Below are 18,240 nucleotides of genomic sequence, written 5' to 3' on the forward strand. Positions count from 1 at the left end.
TTTTCATAAACAGCAACCAAAGTGATCTGCTTCTCCAGGGTGCAGACTTAACACAGAGAGATGATCTTAGGGATGGGCCCTGATGCGTCATTTCAGATCAGAGCTGGGTTTCACTGTCGGCCGCTTACGGGGCAGGAAGTCCCTCCTCACCAGGGACTCAGATGTACATGCCATGAGGGGTCCAGAATCCTGGCTTTGTCCTAGGACCAGTCATGTCCCTAGGGCAGGCCAGTACCCTCTCCACACCTCACAAAATGGATTTTGTAATCATGCCTCCTTTGAGGGGTTTTTGTAAGGCTCAGAGGAGTTAATCATATTTAAAAGGCTGAGAAACAGCGTCTGCACACAGCAAGCTGTGCGCTCATTCCACGCCATTGTCATTTCTCACCAGGACCTGGAGAGACCATCCCTCCAAACCTCTCTCCACTCTCTTGTCTGCAGCCAATCAATTTTCTAATGACTAATTTGGATTCTCATAACGGCATAATACCAGAAAAGTGGGTGTCAGAGGTATAGCATAGAAAGTTCCCATCTTTGGGGTGAATAATGCTTTTATCGCTAATGACTGAAGGTGCATTCTGGTTTACATCTCTCTCACACGTCCATCCATTTATTCACTCACTCATTCAATAATTACTTATCGATCACTGAATGTGCCCGAGGGCTTAGATCAATCCTCGGTGGGAAATGGAGCCTGCAGAGGCCTCTGGAAGTATTGGGAAGGGGTGTAGGACATGAGAAGTTCTGGTAACGGGATGCTCACACCAGCCCCTGTAGTTCATGGCTGATAGCTACTTAGGTGGGTGTTTGGTGCTGGGAAATGAAGACTGAATCTCTACACCATGTAAACAGCTTTTGTTGTGGTCTTATGGTCTTGTGTGTGATGATACACATCGCTGGGAATGTCTGTCCCTGGGGTCTCGAGGGACCAACGGCAAAGCATTCGTTGGGGATGTAGGTGCCCCTCCCAAGGCCTTTTCTAACTCTGAGTATCAGCTGTAGAATTTCACGATCTGTTCCCCCTACACTCTTCTCTTCTCCATGAACCCACAACTTAAGGTTTAATTTTCATGGGGGCGGAGAGGGGGGCAGGTTGTCTGATTGTCAGACCACCCCAGCAGTGGGGCTGCAGCGAGATCCTATCAGCAGCAGACAGGATTTCGTACCCAGCAAGGAGTCCCTGCCATCCATCCATCCTCCTGTGGCCCCTGGTCCCTGAGCTGGGAGGGCCTGCTGCTCAGCTGGCAGATAAGGGGCTGCAATATCCTGTCTGGCCCTGCCCTGCCCAGGAGATAAGAGCCTTCCTCTCCAAGAGCAGGAAGAAAAGGCCCCTGTGGGTAATGAAAAACGTTTATGCAGATCAGCCCCAGGAGGGAACTCATAAAATTCCTAGCAAACAAAGCCCCTTCTTTCACCTTTTGTTTCCCCGTTATCAGCAAATGAAACTCCTTATCATTTCCTGTCTCTTTCTCAACATTGCTTTTATTGGAACCTGGAGGGAAATGAATCTGCTCCCCCAGAGCAGGGGGACGGGCAAGGTGGCCGTCAGCAGACCACACTCCCCTCCGGCCCCTCCTGGCTGCCCCGGCCCCCGCTCTTCCCCCCTTGTCGGGATGGAGAAGAGGTGTCCCAAGACCTCAGGGAGACTCCGAAGCTTCCCCCTACGAGGTTCCTCCCGGCTGGGGCCTTGCCATCATCTTTCTTCAATTATAGATGCAGCCACGTGGCCCCCAGGTGGACCCAGGTCCTGTGCATCGGCCAGAGGATAAGCCAGGGCAGGCGCTCTGACAAGTGACAGAGCTCGGTGAAAACGCAGACTGCCCTCCTTGGTTGAACTTTCTTATTTTTCTCCTTGAAAATAGGATGACACCTGAACTTGCCAAGTGACCCAGAGCCAGCTGTTGGCAGTTTCTACTGCTGGCGTCCAGAGATGCTCTTACTGCTATGAGTACGATGACCATGAATGGTGTCTTTAGAAATAAAGAAGAAAACATTTAGATAAACGGGAACTGTTGTTTGTCTATTACATCACTGTTGGTAAAAGAACCAACCCATCATAGGAAAAAAAAAAAGGGTTGATCCTGATTACTGTTGATTAGAGTGAAATTTACACTTTCCCATTGCTGATCATGGTACATATATTCTGAGAACTTTGCTAGGTCATAAAGTTGAGGAAACATGCATAAAGTATTTCCTTGAGTCCAATTGTCTGACACAGCACCTGTGAATTAAAATTCTGATTATTCCAAACTGTCTAGTAGTTTGAAGTGTGGATAAATTTTGTTTGGCTTCAGACAATGCAAATTTGAAAGCGTGCCACATAAGATATAAATAACATCTCATTTTACGTGGAACTGAGAATCTCCCCAGTTAAAAATGAATCGGAACTGTTGCTGCAGTAACGGCTACTCTGTGCACCAAGGCCGAACAGAAATACGGAGACAGAGATTTTGGAGGAAGAGAGAGATGGCTTTATTTTCCTGCCAGGCAGAAGGGAAGACACAGCAGGCTAACACCTCAAACACTGTTTCCCTGCTCCTCGGGAGTCGGGGAAGATTTTGTACGGGGTAAGTGATAAGGATCGAGTTGGTGAAGGTCCTGCATTCTTTTTCCTTCACATTAATTCAAAATAGCCATAGCTGGCATCAGGCTGCCCGGTAATTGGGGTCCGGCAGCTTGTTAATTGTGTCCATTTGCCTCTGGTTTATTGGCTGGAGACCTGCTTTCTGAAATGCAGAAACTACAGGGGGTGATTTGTTACAACGTATAGAATGCAAGTGCCCGGGAGGTAGGTAGGGAGAGAGAGGCAGGGTGTAACTCACACAGAGTTAGGGGTGATAGGTGCCCCAGTGTAATTTACATAGTGTCAGGGAGTGAGGTTAGCTTCCTGAAGTACAAATCTAGTTCCAGACACTACAGAGTAGTGACAGTTAAAATGAAACAAAGAGTGATTAACTCTTTCAGGCCAGGTTCTATTTCTCCTCTAGCCTGTTCATCCTTCTCTTTGTTTTCCTTGCTCTCAAGAGAAAAAAAAGAACTCTCACTTCTATTTGCATTGCAACAGGACTCACACTTGCAAAGCAGGAGAGCCCACCCAACTATGAGGTGTGTCTGTGTTGCTGCTGGTGGGGGCGGGCATCCTCACGGGGTTGGAAACGTCCCACAACCTTTGTCCGGGTCAGTCTCAGATTACGCTTTGAAAGTCTGCATATTTTCCATTGTCCCTAGGTCCTCGAAATGCATCCCTTGATCAAAGGTGATAGCCCTACATCAAATCAAGATAGGAAGGCTCTAGATATTATCTCATTCCGATCCCTCATTTATAAAATCTCATAGAAACATGTTGCTGCTATAAGAGTAAACAAAGGATGTTGCAGCCCTCAACCGCTGCAGCCACCCCGATGGTGCACCCCAGGGGACCCAGGATGACAAAGCACAGGATGCTGACCCCAGATAGCTAAGGTGCACATCAGAGGAATGACTTCAGTGAGCCCAGACTCCTGCATATTCCCATACATAGAAAAATGCTAAATTTCTTCACTTGAGACGTCTGGTTTTCTTTAATTAACAGTAATCTTTTGATGTTCCAATTATCTGGTCTTTGTTGTAAAAACTCCTATATATCCTGACTCCTCCCTCAACCTCTTCAGAGCAGTCCCTCAGAGCAATCTGAGAGGCTGTTTTCCGGGCTTGACGTTTTCGGAAAGTCCGCCAAATAAAGCTTAACTCTCAGCTGTTAGGTTGTGGTTTTTTTTCAGTGGTCAACCTGGTACCCTTCAAGTCCATCAGAGCTCAGCCTCGCTCCAGTTCTGTGGGTGCCCCTCTGCAGGGTGCCCCCGAGGCACATCCCTGCCTGGCTCAGCGAGCCCCTTCCCTCCCGCTCCGAGCAGGGAGACTGGTTTAGGGCTACCTGGCGGTGGTTTTCATAGGGCCCCCAATGACTGCTCTCTCACCAGATTCCCCACCCCCCCCACCCCCCAGCTGAACCAGAGCTGCGGGAGGTCAGTAGCCATTCTTTCATCACGGTTCCCTGGGCTCCGCCTGGCTGGCCTTACAACCACGGAGCAGGGGACCGTCTCGATGTTCGCACTGGACGGTTTCTGCATCACCCTCGGGAGCTGCGCTGAGGAGTTCGTGGCTGTGATTTCACACCTTCCCCATGAAGCAGGACTCCCATTCAGCCCACACGGGGAAGCATTGTGCCTGGATGCTAACCCCGATTCTCTGGCTCCAAAGCTCTCTTCCTCCCTTTGTGCGTCAACCCAGAATCAGATCTATGTTAGCTTCATGTTTCACAAGATAGGATTTGAAAATGAGTGAAAAGAGGCTCAGGTAGGTGGGGTGGCTGCCCAGACCTGCCCAAGTGCCCTCGAGCCCCAGACCCCATGGTTTCAGCTGCTTCCCTTCCCCTCTGCATGGTCGGCTGGGTTTCTTTTGAGAATACACGCTGTTAATTACTATGCCTGAGGTCTTGTTATATAGCTAAGCATTAATAACTGCAGTGTTTTCTTTTTGTTATTGTTCCTTGGCAGTTTGCAGACTCATTTAACTTCAATCCCCACAAATGGCTCTTGGTAAATTTTGACTGCTCTGCTATGTGGTAAGTTTCCCTCTTCATTAGATGTTAATTACCCTGCAATTACACTGCCCTTTAGAATAGTTTCTATGAAAGGAACCTGGCAGGTGAGGTGCCATTGCTGGAGAAACACAGGCATTACTCACTGCTTGCCTGCATTTCTGAACCATGGGTGGAATTCTTGTTAAATCTTACTCTGTTCTATGCTATTATCTAGTATATATTGGCACAAGAAAAGAGAAGATTAACAGAAAAAAAATCTCTGGTCTAATTTATCTAGCATTAACAAAAACAAAAGAATACAAATTAATCTTGGCACATATTTCTAATTCATTTGCTTCTGTGTTTTTATTGTTAAATGTTTAATACATTTAAGTCTAAATGCTTAAAAGCATTTGCTAAGGAAAAATAAAAGTAATTCTGTTTTCTAAGAGGTTCCCTGAAAATTCTTAACAGCAGTACCGTCATCACATTGGTTATCTTTAGAGTAAGAAAAAAGAATTCAAGGACTCTATAAGCCTGTGGGAACAAGGCTTCGGAACCCTTTTCAGGAAGATGGCGCCAAAGAAGAAGGAAGCCCCTGCCCCTCCCCAAACTGAAGCCAAAGCAAAGGCTTTTGAAGGCCAAGAAAGCAGTTTTGAAAGGCATCCAGAGCCACAAAAAAAAGAAAATCCGGACGTCACCCACCTTCTGACGGCCCACAACACTGCGACTCAGGCGGCAATCCAAATGTCCTCGGAAGAGCTCCCGTAGGAGAAACAAGCTTGACCACTATGCCATCCTCAAGCTCCCCCTCACCACCACGTCAGCCATAAAGAAAATAGAAGACAGCAACACACTTGTGTTCACTGTGGATGTCAAGGCCAACAAGCACCAAATTAAACAGGCTGTGAAGAAGCTCTGTGACCTTGACGTGGCTAAGGAGAACTCCCTGATCAGGCCTGATGGAGAGAAGAAGGCATATGTTCGACTGGCTGCAGACTATAATGCTTTGGATGTTGCCAACAAAATTGGGACCATCTAAACTGAGTCCAGCTGGCTAATTCTAAATATAAAAGTTTTCACTATAAAAAAAACGATAAAAAGAATTCAAAAAATTAAAGTGGATAGTGTTTCGCTGCATTGAGGATGTGTAAAGAATGAGGATGACTGGGAGTGGAATGGGATTACTAGAAACTAGTTCTTCTGAGTTTATTAGACTAAGAGGTTGGATAATGAATCTTCAGATCAGGAGGCTTTGCATGAATTTTGTGCAAAATTGATCATTGTGTAATTAAGTGAATTGTTTTCCACCTTAAAAAGGCGAGGAAAGCAGCGCTCGCACAATCCAGCTGAAGTCAGTTTACCAAATAATCAGTTTCCCTTTAACTCTATCTAAAGCTAAACGATATATTCGGTGCTTTACTCCTGTTTAAATCAAATTCTTTTTTTGTCAGTCTTCGCCCTAAGCTCTGATACGTGATTTTAAAACCCATTTGTATTTGGGCTAAAGTTTCTCTGAAATGTTAATAAGAGTTTATAGAAGCTATAGCTTTTATGAATGTTAGTATTCTTGCATAATCTTGTGGTTATATTTGCCTATTTTACCTAAAGTGGAACACTTTAAGGGTAGTTTATACAGTGTGTCAAGACTCCCTTTCTTCAAACTTTAATTCAGGTTGAGATGCAATGATGTTCTACTGGGGTATTGGGTCAGGTGCAAACACTGTCCGAAGGAGATGGTGGGTGAATTGTAGGTCTAGAGCACCCAGCTGGCGTGGAGCCGGCAGGGGTCCTGGAGGCCTCTGTTCTGTGAGGAGGGGGCTGGCCTCTGAGCAACTTAACTCGCAGCTAAGGGGTCCTTAGCTAAGGCATTTGGCAGAGAAAAGCCACAGAACCAGGCTGGACAGGCAACGGACAGCTGATGGGGGGTGGGACGAGGTGACTCCAGACGGGCTCATGGATGAGCCGTGATGTTCTACTCATTTCCTGGGTATAAAATAATGTCAGAAATGGATGTTCAATGAGCCTGGTAAATGCAGGCCGCCTTCAAGACACTTGAATTAAGTGAAGTTGCTGGCCCCCTAAGCAGCCCTGCCGGGAGGCCCCTGACACTGCTGCCCCTGCTTCCAGATGGGGAGACTGCTGCTCTCAGGGACTACTGATGTGTGACCCAGATGCTGAGATGTGATAAGCATGTATATGATAAACGTAGCATCTGCCCTTGTGTCCAGAAAGCCAGGGAGTAAGTTAAAAAGATGAGAGAAAAGGTGTTTTATCTGTGGCCTTTCCCAGAGCCTGGTGTGACAGCCGAGGCTTCGGGGGGAAGATGCAGCCAGAGCTGGTGGCTGTGTGTCCGTCTGTCTCAGAGGGGTCCCTCCTGGCATCCTGTCTTCCATTCAGGACCAGCCCTAGCTGGGGATTTGGCAAAGGGGAGGCGATGTGGGGAGGAGACGGGAAATGCAGGAACAAGGCCATGTCATTTGGAGATAGGAAAATGGACTCGAGGGTTATGAGCCTGTAGGAGAAACTTATACATGAGCCCTAGAGACACAAGAGCAGCCCCCAGTATCTGAAATTTTGCCATGAAGAAGGGCAGTTAGTTATCCCCTCGGCGTGGGGAATTTGAGGGGTGGATCAATACTTAAGGAGCTTCCTACCCGCCTGTGGGTTTGAAAGGCTAAATAAATAAATGAGTAAAAATTTAAATTATAATAGAGGATGTGCCTGCTCTCTCCTGAGCTGTTGAGGTCCTGGCCAGAATGATTGTCAAGGGTTTTGAGGTGATTTCACGAATTTGGGAGGATCAGGTCTCTTCCAAACCCAGGGGTTTGTTCCATGATATCGTAATGATGATATGAATATCGATTGATGGAATTTGATCTTGAAGGATTCATGTTTTCACATAAAAATTACTCATGTCTACTATTTTGGGCCCTGTGCTCGTATTACCTTGCGAGGGCTGCTGTAACAAAGTACCACCTACTGAGCGGCTTAAACAACAGAGATCTAATTCTGGAGGCGGGAAGTCTAAGATCAAGGTGTCATCAGAGCTGGTTCCTCCTGAGGCCTCTCTCCTCAGCGTGTAGATGGCCGTCTTCTCCCTGGGTTTTCACGTGGTCATCCCTCTGTGCCTGTTTGTGGCCAAATTTCCTCTTCTTAGAAGGACACCAGTCCTATGGGCTCAGGGCCCAGACATATGACTGCATTTTAACTCAGTTACCTCTTTGAAGAAATTGTCTCCAAATACAGTCACTTTCTAAGGTACCAGGGGTTAGAACTGCAATGTATAAATTTTTTGGGGGGGGGGGGGTACAATTCAGCCCAGAATAGTGCTCCTAAGAAATTACTAGTTAAAGCCATAAGGCTAATATTTAAGGGCTTAACCCAGGTCAGCTTACTTTAAACTCTATCATCTTTTTTTTTTTAAGCAATCAATTTCTGTTCTTTTTTTTTAAATTAATTATTTATTTTTTGGCTGTGTTGGATCTTCACTGCTGCACACTGGCTTTCTCTAGTTGCAGTGAGCGGGGGCTACTCTTCGTTGTGGTGCGCGGGCTTCTCGTTGTGGTGGCTTCTCTTGTTGCAGAGTATGGGCTCTAGGCGCACAGGCTTCAGTGGTTGTGGCACATGGGCTCCATAGTTGTGGCTCTCAGGCTCTAGAGCACAGGCTCAGTAGTTGTGGCTCACAGGCCCAGTAGCTCCACGGCATGTGGGATCTTCCCAGCCCAGGAATCGAACCCGTGTCCCCTGCATTGGCGGGCAGATTCTTAACCACTGCGCCACCAGGGAAGCCCAAAACTCTATCATCTTAATTATGCCACCTACTACTTCCTGATCTATTTGATTCTTATCAAACTTAGGTTTTCTTCTGGCCCCACTGCACCAAGCACCCTTTCCCTGTAAAGAGGTTCTCTCTCCTTCCTACAGGGCCAGGTTGAGAATTGCCCAGCTTGTGGGGCACCTGGCACCAGGCCCCTCACATCCCCATCCAGACCCCACCCCAGGGGTTGCCTGCGTGACACTAGTGAAGTAGCACCTGCACTGGGGGCAGCCCTGTTCAAAGCAAGACCTGCAAGGAGAAGGAAAGGTCAGGATTCAGGTGGAAAGTGTTTTATTTCGAGCACTGTGGACTGAAACCACACCACTGTTATTCCTGGACTCAAGGAATCTCAGCCATGGGGTGGAGTTTTCAGTAAATAAAATATGACCAAAGGAAACAGAAAACCTAAAGGAGATCAAGTATCGTCCAATGCAAATTGAGATCCATGGGGTGAGGAGGAGCAGGGAGAAGGCCTTGGGAAGACAGAGGAGAGAGGGTCAGGGGAGAAGTTTGGGGAGCGCCTGGGAGCTGCGGGGTAGAGGGGGTGTGCAGGGGAGACCCCTTGATTGGCCCCTTCATTCATGGCCCAGAAGCCTACCTGGTGAAGTGGCGTCTGACAGAGGGCACATGAGGAGGGTCCAGGCAATGTGGGTCCCTGGGGGTGGGGGTGGGGGGTGGGCACAGCAGCCAGTGCAAAGGCCCTGGGACACACGTGTGCACAACAGTGAACTCAGAACAGGTGACAGCTACTGAAGATGGTTTCCTGTGGTCTATGTATATTTAAGTTTGTTTTAAGTAAGCTGCCCGCCTTTTAAAGTTGGTGATTTCACATATGCATGCAACTTTCCAATATCTCATCAATTACTGAGCACCTTTAAAGTGCCATTTCCATGGGTCCCCGTTGCTGAGGTATCCCTCCCACCTGGCACAGTCCCATAGCCCCATGTACAGCCTGGCCCTGTGCACCTGTGAGCACCAGGCTCCTGGAGCAGGCACATGTGAAAGGTGCTCTCCAAAGACTTCTGGTTTGGAGAAATGATGTGCTGAGTTAAATCATAGCACCGGATCCTATAAAGAAGTGAGATGTAAACCTAAGTTCTTGGGGTGTTTGGAGCGAATCCCCCTGCCCTTGCTGGAATGGGCAAAGGGGATGCTCCTGAACCCTCATCCGGGGCACCCGATTCTTACGTTTACAGCAGTAATGATGCTTCGGGTACCAATTTTACATTCAAGGTATTACCTGCTATTAGGTGGCACTTTACTTTATCTTAGGTCATCTCATCTAATCCTATTTGCAGCCTTACTGGTATAGGAATTATCATCCCTGTTTTGTAGCTGAGGCAACTGGAGTTCTGAGATGTGCATGGGCTCACTAAGGGTACACAGCCATCCGTGCTAGAGCCGCACGTCTGATGCAATGAGGGTGAAGGTTCAAAACCTATAACTGAGTAATAAGAGTCAGGTACAGAATTATTGATCTCCTAGGATGCAAATGGAGACGCGCATACAAAGCAATATACAAGAGAAACATTGGAATTGTTCCAGATGGATACAGAAGAAACTGGAGAATGAGAGCTGTTTTTTGGTGTGAATGAGGCAAAATTGGGCCCTGATTCTATGTCTACTTTTGTTCAAGTTGACTTTGATTCCACTTTCTCTCTGCATACTGAAAATAGTCCTGGATTTTAGCCCTAGCACGTACAGCCTAAAGGCCAAAGGAGGGTGGATGGACCGCAGCATCCCTCTCCTGTTTCAAGGCAGCTGTCCCTTTGCCCACCTGAGCTGCGGGTCCGCTGAGCAGGCCAGGCCCAGGTTGGGGACCCCTGCATGTTTGCAGAGGGTGTAAGTGAGCCTCGTAGCCTGGTGACAGGGAGCGGGGAGAGAAGGAAGGCTAAGAGTCTACTCAGAGGCTTTTTTGCACTGTGCTAAATACCCGGGGACTGACATACATCTATTTTGCTATTCTAGGAGGTTATTGCAGTAAAAATGAGCTGTCCCAACACAATAGAACACAGATAAAAAGGATGCTCGTAAGAACTGGATTTCAGAAAAGGCCAGGCATCCTTCAGTTCCTCAGAGTTGGAAACAAGCAAACAAACAATCCTAAGTTGCGAGTTTTTTATAGATGTGTTTAAACATTTTGCTAATACAACAAACAAGATGTAAATGGTTTTTTTTTTTTATCGCTCTCACTGGCTTTTTTGTATTCCTCAAAAAAACAAGTGGCTCTCTTTTGTTTAATGAAATTTTACCAATGGTTAGTCCGTAATTTAAAGTAAACTTATTGGTTATATTCTCTAAATATTGAAACGGACAAGATAATTGAAGTTTCTAAAACTTGCCCTCATTACAAGCATAGTAAATACATTTTATAATGATTTCATTATTCTCTTCATAAGCTTTTTATTGTTCATTCGGGTATTTTGAATCTTTTATATGTAAATATGAACCATTCTGCTCTGACCTTAATGTCCCTTAATATCAGATTTTCTCCAGAGAAAACCTCAAATTCCACCAAGGGCATGTTTTACTCTGCCTTTAAAAAAAGGATTAATTTTTTTCCAAATAAAATTAAATTTTTTTAGTTTTATAGCTTTTGTACACTCCTGTTATACTGGATTTTTCTTTTACATTTAGTTACTTGGGAAGATCTTCAATCACTCTGGTTATGGTAAGACGTGATTCTAGAACTCGTGTGAGACGCGCGAGGGCACAGTTTCTCTGACTCTCCCTGGTTCCTTTGCACCTTGGTCCTGGTGCTTTCAGCATCTTGAATTCTTTGTAGCGTTTCTGGCTATGTGTGTGGTGAAAGGGAGAGGCTTTCCTCACCATGAGGCCCGTCCTGGGTGAGGTGATTTTGATGCCTAGAAAGGGTGTTCCTGTGTGTTGTGTGCATATATGCACGCATGGGTGTCTGCACACGTGTGTGTGTCTGTGCACGTGCAGGCACACGTCCATTTGTTTGTTTAAATAAAGTCTTCCTCTTTATGATGTCATTAAACTTCACAAGGAAAAGCAAAGCTGGGACCTAAATTTTGAAAAGCAGACCCGCACAGACCCATTGCATCCACAGGTCAAGGAATAAAGGGAAATGGGAAATTCTAGGACCTCAGTGAATATGAAGATGTGGCAGGACTCGGGGCACGCAGGAAAGCAGGATTTGGAGAACAGACTTACACAGAAAAGGTGAAAGGCAGCAAGTAATGCGCTAAGGGCCCAAAGGCAGCCAGAAAACAGGACCGAATGAACCCCTGCAACTAGGAGGAAAATAATGCCGATGAAGAGACAGTCATGAAATGGGGAAGAAGGAGGCAGGAGCACAGATGGATGCAGCCACGTGCTGGTCCTGGGCCTGCCTCGGGAGATAGGGGATCTTGGGACAGATGGACCAGAAACAGAGGAGAAGGCACAGTAAAGTGTACTGGGACTATGAGAAAGACGTAACCACGTACACCGCAGGGATCTAAGAAAATAGTCAGGGAGCCCTGTGAATTACATCATGCCAGAATTGCCTACAAATGTACATATTCGGTAACTACAAAGAACATATCATCAAGACTGACTCCAGAATAAATAGAAAAATCTGAGACATCTCATAGCCCTAAAGACAATGTGCCAATAGTTGCATTTCACACAACAGAAACATCCACGTTCTAACAGCAAGTTCTGCCAACTGTCAAGGCAACTGTAGGTCTAATCCTAAACGTAATTCAGAGAACAGCAAGGAAGACACGTATGATGAGGTTAGCGTCACTTTGATCCCAAAACCAGATGAGAAGCTGAGAAAGAAAAGCTACAGGATGAGCTCACAAAATTACATGTGGAAATTCCAAGTCAGATTTTAGCAAATAAAATTCAGTGATGTTTAAGGGGAAAATAAAGATGGTATATTGTGACCAAAATGTGTTCATTCCAGAAACCCCAGGGTGGTTTAAAAATATTAGATTTTAAAATGTCATTGACCATGTTTAATGGTAAAGGAGAGAAAAATTATCATCACATTAGATATGGGAAAAGTATTAGATAAAACATGCAGAACAAAAGCTCTTAGTAAAAGACAAACAGGAGAGAACTTTCTTAATCTGATAAAAAAAAATATCTTCAGAAGAGCTGCAGCAGACCTATTTTTAGTGGTGAAATATTAGAAGCACTGCCTTTAGCATCGGGAAAAAAATCACAGTTCCCATAACGTACACCCTCTTTAGTGTTGTGCTTTCCTACCTGCGCAGTAGACACGACAGAGGAGTAAAAGTAGGGATTACAGTGGAAGCCACACAACTCACGATTCTCAGATGGTGTGAGTGTCTTCAGAGAAAACAGACTCTTCCAAGAAAGTATCTATAGTAATAAGAGAACACAGCAAGATTTCTGGATACACAGCACTTTTAAGGTTGCATTTATTTACATTTATGATAAATGGCATGTGTACAATTTCTAAAAATATTTTTTATAATAGCAGGAAAAGATATAAGGTTACTATGAATAAATGTATCAAAACCTGTGTGGATTTTTATGAAGAAAAGGATATAATTTTCTGGAAGCGGTTCTAGAAGTCCTGACTAAATGGAGAGGCAGACTCAATGTCAGCACTCGGTGCAATTCTAGTAGGACCAGGGACAGAGACCAAATACTTATTTTTTATTATAACACGTCCCCCCACCACCACAGGGGCCCCGAGCTCTTGAGATTAATGCTGTGCTACAGCCAGGCTGGGGAGGGGGGGCACAGACGAGGGGCACATGTGCTGAGTGGGGGTTTCAGGGAGGGGGTCGGGGAGCAGGGGGGCCCGCCAGAGCTGAGTGGGAGAAGGAGCAGGAGGTGAGGGCAATGCAGGCCCACCTGAGATGCCTCCTCATTAAGTCCTTTCGTTTATTCTTTAAAATCCAGGGTGAAAAAGAGGACAGATCTGACCGGAGCCTTCAAATTGGACCCCGTCTACCTAAAACACAACCACCAGGATTCAGGTAAGCACTGGCCTTGCTTTCTCCAGTCTGTTTCCATCAGAGCTGCAGCCGCGGTACCCAGGAGCCAAAGTGAAACGTCTACAGAATAGTCCTGGGGGGCTGGGTGCAGAGCCAGGAAGAGCTGCTTCCCAAGCCGGGGGGGTGGGGGTGGGTTGGGGGGATGGGGTTGAGGGGGGGTGATGCGGCCCTGGCTCTTCTCCAGACTGCTCCGGGCAGGGTTGGGGCATCCATAGGGCTGGAGGGGCCACGCATGGCCCTCAGCACGGGCGTGGGCACCTCCTGCACGGAGCCTTTGAAACAATGACTTTCCTAAAGAGTCTTTGCATCGCTTAGACCAATAGCACCAGGGGAAGAAAAGCAAAGGAAGACAGCTGGGCCGGGGGCCTGGGGAGTGAAGAGAAACTCAGGGGAGGCTGGGGCAGGATCTGCACACAAATGGGATCTCTAAAACTTGAGTCTCTTAGTTTAAAAAAAAATCTTACAGATTACTTGTGATCTTGAACAGATACAGGCCACCTGCATGGACGCCCCAGTCCCCCAGTGCCCACCCGCAGTAACACACATGCTGGGGACAGTTACTTACATGCTTGTCTGTCCCCGTAAGACTCAGCCTCCAGGAGGGAGAGGGTTCTCTCATTCCCTGAAGCCCTCCCGGCCACCATGGGGGCCGGGGACCTGGGGGAGGGAAGGACAGACTGAGTCTCCAAGAACTTCTGCTACCTTCTCATTGAGTTTCCTTAGACAACAGTGGGTGTTAGTGATGGAAGGGACATCAGAGATCATTTGACTGCACCCTCCACTTATTGGGAAGGAATCCGGCCAGAGGGAAAGTGAAGCAGTTTTGGTGACAGTGGCTTGAGGCCTGAGCAGTAGTGACACAAATCAAGGCACAGCCCCTTCCCTCCTGCCCAGACCCCAGCCCGCATGGTCTCCATGGGAAGATCAGACCTGGTTTCACCTTCTTAAACTTGCCCACCATCTCATGGGGTGCATTGGGTACAGACACCCACCCTCTGCTCCATTTTGCCCAGAACATAAAACTGCTCTAAAAGGTAAAGTCTAGTTTTTTCAGATGGCATTGGTGTGAAGCCATGAGAAGTTAGGGACCAACTGCCAAGGCTCTTCTGTTAGAAAACGCATGTCATGTTTGAATAATGAAAACCTCGGGCATCGTGACAGTTAGCAAAATGTTACTCTTGAACAAGGAAGGAATTCTCAGAATGAGTGTAAGCCAAAGGCATCTGAGTAGAGTTTATTGCTCTAGGAATTTTTTTAATAAGTGTATTTATTTATTTATTGGCCGAGTTGGGTCTTTGTTGCTGCGCGCGGGCTTTCTCTAGTTGTGGCAAGTGGGGGCTGCTCTTGGTTGCGGTGTGTGGGTTTCTCATTGTGGTGGCTTCTCTTGTTGTGGAGCACAGGCTCTAGGTATTGGGCTTCAGTAGTTGTGGCACACGGTCTTAGTTGCTCCGCAGCATGTGGGATCTTCCCGGACTAGGGCTCGACCCTGTGTTCCCTGCATTGGCAGGCGGATTCTTAACCACTGCGCCACCAGGGAAGCCCCTGTTCTGGGAATTTTTTAAAAGTGTAATTTTATTTCACTTTTATAGAAAGGCAGTTTCCAATTTAAATATTGACTGTGGCTGTTAGAGAAGAACAATCTTAGTTACTTGTACCTTTTCCCTAAAAAACTCTATGAATCAACAAAAGCAATGACCTGTTTTGTGGTTACCGAGTAAAACACCCCAAATCAGCTTTAAACTTCTGTGGCCAGTGGATGTGAGGGTATATTTTATCTGGATGGATCTTACTCTCCTGCTAAGCCTTCTGTAATTTGAAATGAAATATGTTTAGCGTGTATTTTTTAAAGATCATTTCTATTCAATAAAGCAATCTCTTCATTATTTAACTATTAAAAAGAAGACCACTCAGGATGCCCATGTGGACTGCCCATCACCTTGCACCCCGCACCTCACACCCCGCAGTTCCCTGGGCTGCAGCGAGTCCCTCCGGGGGGTCCCTGGGACTCCCCCATTGCATCTCCAGGATCCAGGACAGGTCTCCGGCTCAGGGGTCCTCCCAGGCCTCTCGCTGTTGGCAGGCGCCTGCCCCTCTGCTGTCTCCCCCCAGCGTCTCCCGGTGGCCCCTTCACTGCACGTGAAGCCATCATGCTCACTGCTTACTTGTCTCCTGCTAGAACCTAAGGTCCCTGGGGTTGGGGTCAATCCCCTGCTGCTCCCCTGACTGCCCAGCAACCTTAGGGCAACCACAGTGGGAGTGACTACAGCTCCCATGTGGCTCTGTGTTAGCTTTGCCCTTTTACACACGCAGTCTCATTGGAGCTGTGCCAAAGAGTGACTGAAAAAAATGGGATTTGGGGGGAGGTGGATTTCTGTCCAAATGCAAATGATAGGAAAGTAGTGGCCACACCTGGTATATACGCTTTTCGGATGAATTATTTCACTATAAAAACTGTACATTTGGAAGATAGCAAAAAGGTGAGCCAGAACCCTAACCCTAACCTTAAACCCTAACCCTAACCCTCCACCCCAATGCTGATGCTCTTAATATGTGGTTGTATTTCTCAGCAATCTTCTTTTATGCATTGTTTGGTTTTATTGTTTTTAATACATGCCATTTGCAAGTTTAGAAGCTGCTCATCCCACATATATAGTTTTGAAAAGACGCACTGGGCATGTAGGATGTATTAGGTAGTCCACAGAGGGACTGGTGGCAGAGAGGGCTTTGGCATTCTTTATGTTAACAGGAAACACTTGTACAGGACAGCTGCTACCTGGACCAGGTCCTCAGCTGGTCCTTGAGGCAGGTTCTTTGAGAAGCAGACTCCGAGTTTCATTAACCGTGTTGTTCGGCTGTAGAAGTTTTGTGTCTGACTTTTCCTCCTTAAAGCTTCTGTCGTGCACTCCGATGGAATTTTCTACAGTGAAGGAAATGTCCTATAACTCTGCGTTGTCCTGTGCAGCAGAGACTAGGCCACAGGTGGCTGTTGAGTACTTGAAATGTGGCCGGGGTGACTGAAGAACTCAATTTTACTTTGATTTCATTGTAATTCAATGTAACGAGCCACCTGTGGCCAGTGGCTGTGAGGATGGAGCAGTGACCTGCACTGAAAGGGAGGTGTCTCATGCACCCCCCTCATGACATCACCTGGGTTTTCAGCGCAGTCTTACTGGGTGTTTATTCCACGCCGAGTGCTGTTACTTCTGATGCCTCTGCTGTCTGCGTGCGTCTGTGAACAACTCTGTTCCGTGGGGCGTGAGGAAGAAAAGCATTGGTTGGGAGCTGACATAGGCTGGGCGACTTGCGGCCCCCACTCAGGGTCCCGGATGAAATAAGGAGGATGAACCTTGCAAAATGGCCCTGCATGCTCTCCCACCGCTGCCGAGTTAGGATCCTCGCTGAGAAAAGGCCTGGTCTCTCCAGATGTCAGCTGGGGGGTCCTAACAAGCTGTGACTTTAGATTTTCTTGTAAATGTAAGGTAGACCCATGAGCCCAGTGGACCGAGCACAGTCTATCAGGGTGGGTGGCAGAGTGCGGTAGGTGGACGGCTTGTGCCAGCGGACTTGGTGACGGCCAGCCATGCCACAGCGGGTCCAACCTGGGAAGCGGGGATACCCACGAGCCACAGCGGGCCTCCGCTGGACGACACTGGAGGATCTGGTGTCCAAACACATCTTTCTAATCCCCACCTGATTCTGTGCCCAAGATCACCACGTGGAAACTCCCATCTACGAGATTCTTCGTCCAGGGCTCTTCCTTCCATATCATCCTTGGCTTTCCTGCTTTTGGCACGAGGGCAGACTAAAATGCAAACCAGGCATTGTTCACAAGCCCTGTGAAGCCATTCGAATCCCAGATAGTGAAACTGACTCGAAGGACAGCCACTGGGTATCTGCTCAGCCCCAGAACCTAGACTAAGGTCCGAGAATACAGAGGTGAACACCCGTCAGAAGTGTGATTCTTTTTTACATTCTAACCACTCTTTATAGCACAAATTCACCTTCCCACGCGTGAATGAACGGATGATGAAGACTGTATGTGATCTGAATGCCAATTTACCATCGGGCACAAGAAGAATTCTCAGATTTTCATGCTTGTGTAACTGCAGAAAGTGAAATGAATGGGAATCTATTCATAATTCAGCAGTTCCACTTCTGCTCTGCTCCCTGGACCCCCCTTGAATCTGTTACCTTGGGAAGTGTCTCAGAGAACACCCAACCAGTGCCCTCAGTGGTCTTATGTCTGGTTCAGGAGATGATGGAGAAGAATTAGGCGTGTAATCAACCAATGTGTCTAATGCCTCCCTTTTTTCTTTTTCTTTCTCTTTTCCAGGGCTTATCACCGACTACAGGGTAAGTGGAGATTTGTCTCCTTGAGTCCAGGTCCGTGGTCATCCAAAATGTGAATGTAGTGCCCGGTGCTGTCCTGGGCTATAACTCCTACAGAATCCCAGTCCTCTCAGGATCAGGGTCGCACAAGAGGGCACCCTCTAACTGGGTCCTAACTAGAGATTGGGCCAGGCAGTGGGCAGCTCCACTGAGCCCACTGACGGCAGGTCTCAGGTTAGGATGAAATGATGCTGCCTGCGTTCCTTGGAAGATGGGCAGGAACACCTGAGCCCAGATTCCTCTGTAAGATGGGGTGCTGTCCTCAGATCACGCAGCCCCTCCATTCTGCACTCAGACTGTGCGCGGGGAGCCAGCATCCCCAGGACAGTGGGAGATCAAAGGGTCAGAGGGCATAAGCAGTGCTCAGACGGCAGCCTCTTCGCTGGCTGCTCTGGTGACAAGCCTCCTTCCCCAGGCAGAGCCGCGCGCTGCTCTAGCAGCTGCTCTGAACCGGGAGAGGGGCTGGGAATAAAAAACAGGCCGGGCCCCCT

At 47.3% G+C, this 18,240-nt stretch overlaps 1 protein-coding gene and 1 pseudogene across 8 annotated transcripts in view; both read left to right on the forward strand.

Annotated features, from left to right (window-relative positions):
* Positions 1-18,240, forward strand: part of DDC (dopa decarboxylase) — a 68,086-nt gene that overhangs the window by 40,365 nt on the left and 9,481 nt on the right. For all 8 annotated transcript variants that reach the window (XM_057731821.1, XM_057731822.1, XM_057731818.1 and 5 more), the window contains 3 exons: positions 4,533-4,600; positions 13,266-13,342; positions 17,694-17,713. In XM_057731821.1, coding sequence (XP_057587804.1) covers positions 4,533-4,600; positions 13,266-13,342; positions 17,694-17,713 — 165 coding nt within the window. The remainder of the gene's footprint in view (positions 1-4,532; positions 4,601-13,265; positions 13,343-17,693; positions 17,714-18,240) is intronic.
* LOC130851460 (60S ribosomal protein L23a-like) lies at positions 5,007-5,605 on the forward strand (annotated as a pseudogene).

This window comes from Hippopotamus amphibius, chromosome 4 (assembly GCF_030028045.1).
Source record: "Hippopotamus amphibius kiboko isolate mHipAmp2 chromosome 4, mHipAmp2.hap2, whole genome shotgun sequence".
NCBI classification, from domain to species: domain Eukaryota; kingdom Metazoa; phylum Chordata; class Mammalia; order Artiodactyla; family Hippopotamidae; genus Hippopotamus; species Hippopotamus amphibius.